At 42.1% G+C, this 11,851-nt stretch overlaps 1 protein-coding gene across 4 annotated transcripts in view; it reads left to right on the forward strand.

Moving 5' to 3' along the window:
• LOC148016047 (uncharacterized) overlaps positions 1 to 9,635 on the forward strand; it is a 78,344-nt gene extending 68,709 nt beyond the window's left edge. The window contains exon 4 of one of the 4 annotated variants that reach the window (XM_087664787.1): positions 9,068 to 9,635. In XM_087664787.1, the coding sequence (XP_087520913.1) occupies positions 9,068 to 9,161 (94 nt within the window). In that variant the 3' untranslated portion in view covers positions 9,162 to 9,635. The remainder of the gene's footprint in view (positions 1 to 9,067) is intronic. The other 3 variants (XM_087664784.1, XM_087664783.1, XM_087664786.1) reach the window with 3 other exon arrangements.
• Positions 9,636 to 11,851: the final 2,216 nt, after the last annotated feature.

The raw sequence follows: 11,851 nt of genomic DNA on the forward strand, positions 1-11,851 counted from the left end.
ATATTTAATAAATTCCTTTCCTAGCCCGATATTTTATCTACAGCATAGTAACATATCAACCAAAGTGGATTGACAATCTCTTTTGACTTATCAGTTTGAGAATGGTATTGGAAGAAATTTTCATTTTCATACTTATCTTACTTATTAAGGACCTCCAAAAATTCAACAGCTATCTTAAGTCCATAATAATTGACAATAGCCTTAGGCAAACCTTCATGGTTTTCTGTACTGGAATAAAATGAGTCATATTTCTAAAATCTGTCTATAATAAACTTATTTCCCCACTGAGATTTGGGCATTTCAGTGATGAAATCCATAGTAAACCCATTTCTGGTTTTGAAGATAGATGTGATGGATGTAAAATTTTTGGTGCCCTATGCTGATTATACTCTGCTTTTTGACAAGACTAACATGCTTTGGCAAAGGCTTCAATATTGCATCTTAAAGTAAGTTAGTTGAAATATCACTCACATGACTCAATGGTAGCTTGTATACCGCCATGATCATGCATGTGGCTCTTATCCCCCTAATCTTGTCTTGCATGTAGTGCTCCGTGGGTTCCCATACAGTATTAGGGTCAAGTGCTCGTGACACCTAAGATAATGTGAGCCTCAGGGATTTAAAGAGCACACATTAATATAAAAATTGATTCCTTTTATAGAGCTTTTTGAGCCAATTGTCCTACTAAAGTTCTATAAAATTATATTTGATGAAATAATTCTTTTGGAATGGTTTTTAGAGCTAGAATAATGCCAACAAAATGTGTATGCTCATGACTAGGTTGGTTAAGATCCCCTCTCGAGTCTCAAGCCCAAAAAGGGTGATCAAAGGGAATGAGAACTAGCCTTAGTCTAGTCCAAAATTTTCCACTTCAAAGAGATCAAGGCATTGAATCAAAGGTGTCATGAAGGATTTCCTAGGGGCCTAGGATCACAGATGCGATGAATGTCTTCTTTTGATGCCATGATCATAGTGTGTGCTCGTGGGAATGAGATTTTTGCTTTTGTATTTTATGTTTCCTAATTTTTAGTTTTTTGAAGGTTTGACTTAGCTTCTAAGTTCGTAGAAAAGTAAAACCAAAATACCAAAGAAGGTATGTCTAGGTAGAGAATAAATGCTGCAACGAGCGGGACAACTACTCTGATTGTTGGGTTGAGCAATCGAAACTCAAGATGCTCCACTCAATGAGGTAAAAGCAAACATGATACACTTGTGGGTTTGTCACTTTCCAAGTGCCCCCTTACTATGGAAAATGAATGTATTGGTACAAAAACAAAGGAATGCCCCTGTTTGAGGCAATGCAGACAAGTCGAAACATAAATGTATCATATGAGAAAAGCAGCTCCCTCAAACCATTCATGTTGATATGAGAGGAGGAGCTGAAGTCGTCTATGGTACTGAGGACCTGATGCAAAGGAAGCAGAAGCACTTAGTTGGAAGAGCTATGGTGGAGAATTATCTATTGTGATAGCATTAATGGGTGCTTCAAGCTTGGCATGCTGGCATAGAAACATGGAATGCCCGTTCTGGTAGTTAGAAAGCAATTAACGTATTCTAGCAAGCATGTATAAGTGAAATTGTGTCGGAATGTTCCATGGCATTTCCCTTTCCATTCTAGACGGTTCCTACCATTTGGTACCATATTTTATCGTATTGTATCGTACCATACTTTTCATCTGTGACAACCATGCCACCAGCCCATGCCACGCTTGCCAGCCTTCGTGTCTCTCTCTTTCTCTCTCTCTCTCTCTCTCTCTCTCTCTCTCTACTTTCAGCCTCTCTTTGGAAGGGGAAATCATCGAAGCGATGCCCAACAATGTGGAAATTGAAATAGATGAGCTAAAGACGCACACGGCGAAGGCATGGTAACCGTGAAATGCGTTTCGCTGGCACTAAAATGCGAAACGGTTGAAACGTTTCAATGAAACATGAAATGCCCATAGTGAAACAGCCGACTAAAACAAGATTTTTAAATGAAAAATGAACGCTTTTTTGTGTTTTTTTGAGAGTTCTTAAACACTCTACATATATGATAGATATCATTTATTGACACGAAGGGGTTTGCATGGTATAAATGTGTAAGTTGCAACTCATTACTTTTAAGGAAAACTATATCACATATATTGTTCAATGGTTTCACTTGGTGGTTCGCTTGGGACTTGCCCAAAGGTGAAATGTGTCGGGGTGAAACGCAATGTTTCAAGGGTGAAACATTTCATGGTTACCTTGGATGAAGGAGATTAATGCATGGGTGACCATAGTGAAACAAGCACAAGTGGGAGTGGCTGAAAACTCCAAATGGATCGAAGTGGCAAAGAAAACGCTAACAAAGAATGAAGAGCTTGTGAATGCAACACTTGAAGAGGAGAAGAGAAGGAAAATTAGACCCTTGCATGTCTAGGTAGTTAGGTGGAAAGAGGGAGATGTCCCTCTAGAAGATGCCAAGAGCATATGTGGAAAAATGGGAGTGGAGGACCCCTGTGTTGTGGAAAACACATGGCACATAGAAAGGATCTAAAAAAGGGCTGACCCCTTATCAAATTTACTGATTTGGAGTCATGATGAGCCTTCCTCTCTAAAAGGAAGGCTCTCAAATGATAAAAAAATATACATTGAGGATGATCTCACACTTCCCTAGGTAGCCCACCTTGTAGGGAGTGCATGCCATAGATTATGCAGGCCCACAAAGTAGACAAATGGACAATATAGAGAGATGAGTGCATCATTATCATAGATAGGTGTCAATGATGGGGTGTGGCCTATGAGACAGTTGAAGTTTGTGGCGTGGAATTTCAATGGAGCCATGAGGATAGATGCAAGGCTATTCCAGGAGACCTTTGTTGACAAGGTCATCATCCTATATATATAGATACACTAGAGTCAGAGCATGCACTTGCTAGGGGTAAGAGGCTATAGATGGGAGGTGGCATGCCACCATAGAGCTCAGTCACAAGGGGGGATTGGAGTGTCTTGAGGAGTAGTGCTATATGGGGAGAAGCTACAACATACGTTACAGGTCATGCGGAGAAATTGAGGAGGCTTGCTTCATGTGGATCTGGATACATACAGATTGCCTTGTGATGTATATGGTAATGTGCTACTTTGCTCCAATTAATTTCCCATATCCACTACAAGGGGGAGAGTCACCATATCTACCATTATATGAGGATATTGTGCATTATTCGTATTGGAGATGTCTTGTTGGCTAGGGATATCAATGCTCGTAGAGCACATAGATAGGTTCCCTTCTTTGAGAGCGAGGATCACATGTGCAGAGAGAGAGCACTAGAGGAGATGGGGCTTAGTCAGACATCACAGGACATAGCTGAATGCATAGATTATGGTGACTACCTCCTAGCCTTTGGAGGCGAGGTGCACATGGATTAGCCATCCTTAAGGGCTTGGATAGATTGCCTGGATCTGACGCTCTGAGATGCTTTCCACATAAGCATGCACCTAGACATATAGGAGGAGCCCCCTTCGGAGGATTTATATAGAGATTAGAAGCGAGCACGCTGGACTATCTCCTAGGATCCTTATCCCTCATCCTTGACAGTCTTTTAGAGTGTCCCCTCGTCCACTAATAGTCATAGTCGATCATGCCTACCTACAGTATACCATCACTTGCAGACATGATGTGATCCCTCCAGTGCATAGTAACAGGGAACGACCGTCTTGGGCCCCCGGAATGTTTTAATGCCACCCTGGATGGATGTGTCGAAGGGGACACTGAAATGGGGTAGGGGATGTCCCCCGTCCAGTCCCCAACAATCGTCCCTCGTCTCGACCCTCCCCTATCCCAGGACTTCCTCTTTTGTCACACGTACATATACAAAATAAGCATACTCTTGTATGAAGTCATATCAAATCAGCCCACATTACAAATGTAGTTTTTCTACAATGGAAAATACATATATGCATGCATGCACATGCATATGTTCTTTGGTAGTGTACCACATCACATGCATACATTTTAAAATGCTATTTATGTATACTGTCTCCTCCCTTATCCCAGCCCCCATCCTTGTTTCCTACTTTTGGCCGTTCCCGTTCTCGTTCCCGTTCCCCGTTCCATGTTATTATGCTCTAGTGAGCAGCCACTTGAGATTCCCTAGACACTTCACTAGATTGACAAGGATTGCTTACTCAGATAATCTCTATTGGAGCTTGCAAGAGATGCATCCCCACATACCCCTGGAGGATTTTACAACATAGCTTGCTGAAGCACTTCACACCTCAGTTGCCATTTATTTTTCCCACACACACCCCTATTCCACCCCTCCAAGCAAGAATGTCCCACAATATAGTTGGTATGATGAGGAATGCAAGGAAACCCGTCTTTGTCCCAGCAAGGCGTAGCATGAGGGACCTAGGTCCTACACACACAACTAGACATGCCTGATCTTTCGCTCCCTAGGGTGGTGGTTGAAGAGGGCATTTTTATGTAGATTGGAGCACGAGTTTTACCAGCTATTCTTGGGACAAGATAGCAAGGAGGTGTGGAAAGTATTCCAGGAGCCCCAAGCCTAAACTTCCATCATCTCCCCAAACACGTGGCATACATATGCTACCTCACTATATTAGGTATATGGGCAGCCCCCATTGCCTCGGCCACCAGAAGATAGACCCGCATCATCTATCTTCTTCAGCACAATGAGGGTTTGCAATGCCATTGATAGACTCTAGAATGGTTGGGCCCAAAGACCATAATGGACTAGTAACATAGCACCTATCACATGCGAGAGATATCCTAGCACCCCTTCTAGCCCACCTATTCAAGAGGGCCTTGTGTGAGGGCTTCCTTACTAGTTGGTTAGCTAATACTATAATACCAATCTTGAAAGTTGAGAGACCCCATGGTTCCTACAGTCTATAGGTCAGTCATGGTTGGCCACGTGCTAGCTAAGCTTCATGGATTGATAACAGAGCATGAGTTGAGCAAATGGGCAGAGAAGCATCAACATTGAGCATGTGGATATGTAGGGTTTAGGAGGGGCTACTCCACTCTTGATCATATCCTCACACTCCGAGCCATCAGGAGAGCAAGGCACAAGGGAGGTAGGTATATTGGTGCTTTGTGAATTTTTGTAAGACCTTTGACATAGTACCATGTGTCAGGCACATGCATAGACTATAGGAGTTGTAGGTCCCAATGGAGATGAGATGGGGGGTATTAGCACTGCATGCATCTGTTATAGGATGGGTACAAGCACTACGAGGGCTGTTAGGGGAGATCATTGGTACCATTGGAGTGAAACAGGGATGCCCACTCTCACCTACTGTATCCTACCTTTATATTGATGAGATATTAGACTACATTGATGGAGTTGGAGGGGGGGGAGCTGGCCCGAGGGGGGACATTAATACCCATATTACTGTATGCTGATGACAAGTCCTCATCTCCAATATACGGGAGGGATTGCAGTGCCACCTAGATGTACTATAGGCCACCTAGATCTTAGAGTGAACCTTGGAAAAGCCAAGGTTATGGTGTTTAACACCTCCTCCAAGTGGATTCAGCGATTAGAATCCTATTTCACATATGGAGAGGAGATAGTTGGGGTGGTCCAGAGATATGTTTATTGGGGGATTACATTTTCAGGGCGGAGATTCACTTTGAGAAGAGTAGCAGAGATTTACACGAGGATATGTGGCTCTAGGATCGATGGAGAGCCAATACGCACACACAAAGTTTTAGGTGCCTTGGACGAAGCTTTGGCTCTTCGACACTTTGGTCACACTAGCACTTCTGTATGGAGCCTGTATGGAGCCCGCATGCGGGGATCAAGCCTCTACCACACGAGGAGAGCCACACAAGGCAAGCCATTACCCAAGGGGGAGGAGGTATATGAGGGGTGGGAGCATAAGGAGAGACCCCTCGTATTGATGATTTTACAAATGATTCGGAGTAACCCTTTTGTACCACATGAGATTATTAGAGGAGAGATGCGAGCACCACCCGTGGTGGTAGAGGCCCTCTTGCAAACAGTGAATTTCTTGCTTAGGCCCTGGACCTTGCCAAGATAGAGATACTCCGAGCTCACTAGAGTCATCTAGACAGCTAGCATTATAGGGGAATACTGAGATTTGTGTTGATATGCTTGGTCTGAGGCATGGTTATGGCTACATGAATTACACATGGATCACCTCCCAGCACTTTAGTGTAGCTTGGGTTGCCCTCACTTGGAGCTCAGCCAAGAGGAGCTGAACCGCATCATTAGGATGGACATTATTCAGATACACACAGCCATGACATGGGTACACCTACTAAGGATCTGGGGATGAAGATGGCTTTCTCTTGGAAGCATCTTGTGCACATCCCATGATAGCTTTGTTGTTCATTTGAGATACATGGATGCACACCTATCTCCTGGTGTGCGATGCGCCATTGAACAACTTCGTACATCCTTACACCAGTTTCGAATCAAGAGGGGTAAATACGACACACACTCCCTTCCCCCAGAGGACAAGATTTGATAGCTTTGTCAGCTCGAGCTAGAGACAGAGGAGCATTGCTTATGCAGATGCCTAGTGGACTATGAGATCTGAGGGTACTTCCATTGCTTGTCCAGAGAGGGATTTGGGCCACTATCTTGGGTGATGGATTTCTTAGATCAGAGATGTCTCCGGATCTTCTTACTAGAGCTACATTGCCACAGAGAGCACCTCTTGCGGACCTAGGAATAGAGATATGGAGCCACACACTAGTGCACACTCATGGAGTTCTATAGAGCGTAGACTACTTCCTCCACTACAGAGGCCTCATTGGATTGATCGGCAGCCCCACCACAAGGGGCCACCCTAGACACAACCACAGAGAGGTGTAGAGCCCATTGACCATGCCCAGCTGGTCCTTATCCTCACAGGAGGTATCATTTGCAGATACAGAGGACACTCCACCGTCATTAGGGGACCATGTCCTGCCACTTAAGCCTCTCTATGCTAGATACACCCATGAGAGATATCTTGGGATGAGTGCCTCTTGAGTAGTTCCACATCATATTTGGCTTAGACATCATTTTGTACTCATCAGTTATGTATTGTTTATTGTTTAGTTTCCATTTAGTTAGTCATAGCATTAGATGATGGCTATTTTGGGACTCGGAGATTCCTTGACTTCTCAGATGTAACACTTTGATCTCATAGGCCAATTTGGCTTGGCCTTTTGTAGACATTAATATAACTGTGTGTGTGCATGTTCCGAGAGCTGTCTCTAATTTCATGGATTATGGTTAATTTTGAAATAGGCTGATTTACAAATAAAGTCTTGAGACTTAATAGGCTGATTTATAAATTATGTGTACATGCCATATGGTTGATCAGTGATTTTGCAATTAAATCACCCAAAGTCAACAATTTTAGACTTTGTATGTGTACATGCCGTATGGCTGATCAGTGATTTTGTGATTAAATTACCAGAGTCAACAATTTTAGACTTCCTTAGTAATTGATACATGGCTGATCAGTGATTTCTATGCATTTCTTAGTCTTCACATCTCTAACTTCCAAGTGTTGATTGAATTTTCTTACACACACACACACACACACACACACACAGAGTTCCTGTTCCTTGACCCTAGGCATTACCTCCGTTCTGGGGGTCCCTGTTCCCTGTTCTTGGGTATCTATGCCTGCTGTGCTGCTGCTTAGAAAGGGAGAGGGGGGTTTGGTGGTGCTTCATTCTGGTTGAAGTAGGGCCCAACAGAGAACATTGAGCCCCCATTGGGGGTGAGAAATTGTGTATCCAACCCCGTGAGGATAAACAGGTTCTTGCAATGTTAATCCTTAAATGAAACAGAAGCTAGATATGTAAGTACAAGGAGAGAGACCAAAACCTACATACTAGTGCTTCATATTGGTGGAAGAGAAAACAAGAGGTACTTAGCCGAGGGATACTTAGCATATGGGCCTGACCCAATTAGCCTAAGGAGCCAAGAGATGACTAGCTAGAATAGCCAAACATGATCTAGAGGATCTAGAGGGAATCTAACAATTCTGATTCTAGTCCTAAGGGTATTGTCACCATTGACCATGTCTTTTGATACCTTTATGCTAAGGGAGATGTTTTGGTGGGTAAAGTGACACTGACTGTAGATGCATTGTGAGTTTTTGTAAGGGTGACTAGACGGCCTTGGGGGCCTAAGGCCACAGTAATCTTGGTAGACTAGTTAGCCATGTCTTCAAGTGCCATGAAAGGTGCTGATTGAAGGGGTTGTTGATACAAAACATCACTGGTGGGTTGCCATTGAGGCATGTGAGCACTAGGATTGAGATTGCATCGATGATCGTGAGTGTGAAAGAGAATGCATAAACACTGGCAAAAAAGAAAAGAACACGAGAACACAAGAACTGAAAATGAACAAGCAATGGAATACATAAGATGACACGTGAGATGTATAGTACAATACCACCGGGGTTACCATCACGATGATGACCATCATCGTGCTGATGTGGAAAAAGGTGAAGTGTGGTGGGTGGGGTTGTCATTTTGGTTAAGTGGCTCTCTATGTATAGTTGTGTTGGAACTAGTAAGGGTCTCTGCAAATAAAGTTTTGCATCTATCTTTAGGGTAACCATGGTAGTTCCATTTTATGTTCTCCAAAGTAGTCTCGTAGGTTGCGGAAGCGGTTTTTTCCATGTCATGAAAATCACCAAAAAACAGGAAAGAAACTGATTCCAGACTCCAGTCGAATACATCCCACGTTTAGTCCCCGTCTAGCATGCTATACGAGGGGGGCGTGTGTGTGTGTGTGTGTGTGTGTGTGTGTTTGAGGGTGTGGAGGCGTGCATGTGCAGCGAGAGAGAGAGAGAGAGAGAGAGAGAGAGAGAGAGAGAGGGGTTCATTGGCAGCTTGACATCATTGAGCTAGCAGATATTCTTCCTTGACAGGATGGCCTTTCTTGGCACCCGGCAGTTTCTTCGATTCTCTTGTCGGTCATATAGATTGTCTGTTTTTGTGTTCATGTCCTTCTGAATTTTGTGTTTTGGTAATTAATACAATTACCCTGAGAGAGAGAGAGAGAGAGAGAGAGAGAGAGAGAGAGAGAGATGGTGATTTCTTGTGCAGGTCAGAACTAAGAGCCGTGGCGTGGAATATTGGAAACAAAGCAAGCAGTGATTTTCTGAGAACTCCGGGGACACCGAGTGTCTTGTCCTTCTAGTTTCAGCATCAGACAAGAAGCTTAGCGTTGTATTGTGGGGGTTGATTATTTTTTCTGAATGGATCTTCCATGTAGGGTGAACAGTGCCCCATCTGGTGCGGTGGATTTTTTCAGAACAAATCTTTACATTTGTCTTGGCATGAGTAATGCATACCACGCTCATGAGTGATAGAATTACAGCATCAAACATGCCCTGATTCTGTCTCATTTCTTCTGTCATGAAAGGTTGGGGGCTCTTCTGTAGTAGAAAATCAAAATCGATGTTCTCATCATCTAATAATCACGTTTCTGGCCCAACTTTTCATAAACTGTTAAGTGGTTTTAGAGCGAGGCCCGGAGGTTGCATTGAATGACTGTTTGTGGAACCAGTGCTTGCGTTTGAATGACTGTTTCTGGCTGTTCTCTTATGAAAATCAGGGGCTCGAAACCCTAGCTTCGGTATAGTGGCCTTATGAGTTTATTGGAGTATGAACATGCTAAAACAGCAACTGGGTTGAGAGAGAGAGAGAGAGAGAGATAGAGAGAGATTTGTAAGAGAAAAACGAAGTGTACAGACTAAGAGATCTTCTTACCGATGTTTGTTAGTTTTCAAGCTTTGGAACGCGCATGTTTGTTAATGTTTCTCAGGACAAACGGAGCACATTATTCCCAGCTTTGGAACGCGCATGTTTGTTAATGTTTCTCAGGACAAACCGAGCACATTATTCCAAAGCGAGTGTTGCTCGCATCCATTCGTGCAGTTTCTGTTGTGCAGAGCATGTGCCGTCTTTGAGGCACTTTATCCTTGACTAAATTCAAGAGAAGTTGCTGTAAGTGGTCGGCTATCAGTCACTCTATCAAGGTTAACCATCAGTCAGCGAGTGTTGCCTTTCCTCACTAAATTGAGGTATCATGTGTCGCTTATGTTGTTACTCCTACCTTGTGTGATATGATTTGTTAGTTTAGGTATAGGTTGTCTTTCTACACTAATTTGAGATATTTATTGTGTTCAAGAAGTGTGTTAATGTGGTATGTCCTCTCTAGTTGCTATAAAAGCTATTTTGGAGGTATTTATGTTCCATTTTGGGTGGCCCTTCTCATGAGTTATTATGTTCTCTCTCTCTCTCTCTCTCTCTCAGCTTCATTGGAGAGAACATAGCGTTGACCGTTTTTACCACCTATGCTCCTTTGGCTAGGTGATCTCTTTTTAGGAGTAGCCTGTCTACCTAGCATGTATCCATCTAATCTTGCAATTTGCATAATCTTTGTCTGGCATCATTTCTCTTGTAGCTTTATATAAGGTGACCTACCATGGGCATTGTTGCCAGCGTTGTGTCCATAGCATGATGTTTCTAGCGACATATTTATGGTCGTGATGATTATTTTCTAGTCTACCTAGACTACAAGAAACACATCTACATAATTTTGATGTTGCACAACCTTGGCCATGATGTTTTGTATGTTGCATGTATAGTGCATAGTATACTCATGAAGTACAAAAATTTGCATTATCTTTGCTATATTATAAAATGACAATGGAGGGAAATTCTTTGTATTTGGTGGTTTATTTTTCATAACGATCTCTCCTTCATGACCTTGCACCAGGTTATGTTATCTTCTTAATAGGATGGATCGCTTTATATTATAGATCATGTAGCCTTGGTCACAAGAGAGAGACATTTGGATTTGTTTGCATTGAGCATAGCGGTTCTTGTAGATATTTGAGAACCCTTTGTATCCTTGAAAGCTAATAATAGGCCCATCAATGTGAATTTGGAATATGAAGTTTGATGTTTGAAAGAGTTTTGACATTTTGTTTGAACTCAATACCTTCCTATTTAAGATCAACAAATTGAATGAGGGCTTGGATATATCTCGTGCTATTATAGTTGATGGATCTATAGTGTATGCAAGAGATCTTCATTTGAAAAATAGTACTACACACTTTCAACAACACATTGCATGCTTTTGTAGAATTGTTAACTTTTGTAGGAATTCTTTGATTCATATAATGTAAAACTATGATTTCAAAGCCTAAAAATGGATCAACCAAATATAGTGAAAGTGTAGGAACAAAGTTCTCCATGTAAGCCAATACTCTACTCCCAAAGGTTTTGGGCCAAATAGTTATGAGGGAACTTTAAGACCATAGCCTTGTTATATTTGCTCTCTTTGTATACAAAATGAAATTGCTTATTATGATTACTTCAATAGTCATGTAATGCTTGCTATAGCAAAGCTAAAGCATGGCACTACAATAGATGAATCACACGTCAGAAATATTAGTGAAGCATGAAATTGTTTCATTAAGTCACATGTTCACTATTTAGTCCTTTGGAAAATGCTTGTGACGGTTATCAGGGGAATTGCTTAATTCATGAACAAAATTGCGGAGGTAGTTAAAATTCAAGAGGATAGAAATATTTGGTTACATCGAATGAATGTTTGAAAATTATGCCTCTTACAATGATAAAAGAGAAAACCTTGGTGGTTAGAACTATTTTGCCACATGATATGAGTGAACCTTGGTGATTGAACCATCTATGGTTTGGACAATGGAATTAAAATGCTAGGCTTAACACAACTACCAAGACATTGAATGGATTTCTATTATTTCATAAGCTTTAGTCTCCTTGATCAAGTACCTCTCACATAGTTGTCTCAATACTCCAAACTCTTATCAACCATGCATCCTTCCTATTTAAGAAAGC

The sequence above is a fragment of the Lygodium microphyllum genome, chromosome 23 (genome assembly GCF_053477565.2).
Source record: "Lygodium microphyllum isolate KBCC chromosome 23, Lygodium_microphyllum_v1.1.10, whole genome shotgun sequence".
In the NCBI taxonomy this organism is placed as follows: Eukaryota; Viridiplantae; Streptophyta; class Polypodiopsida; order Schizaeales; family Lygodiaceae; genus Lygodium; species Lygodium microphyllum.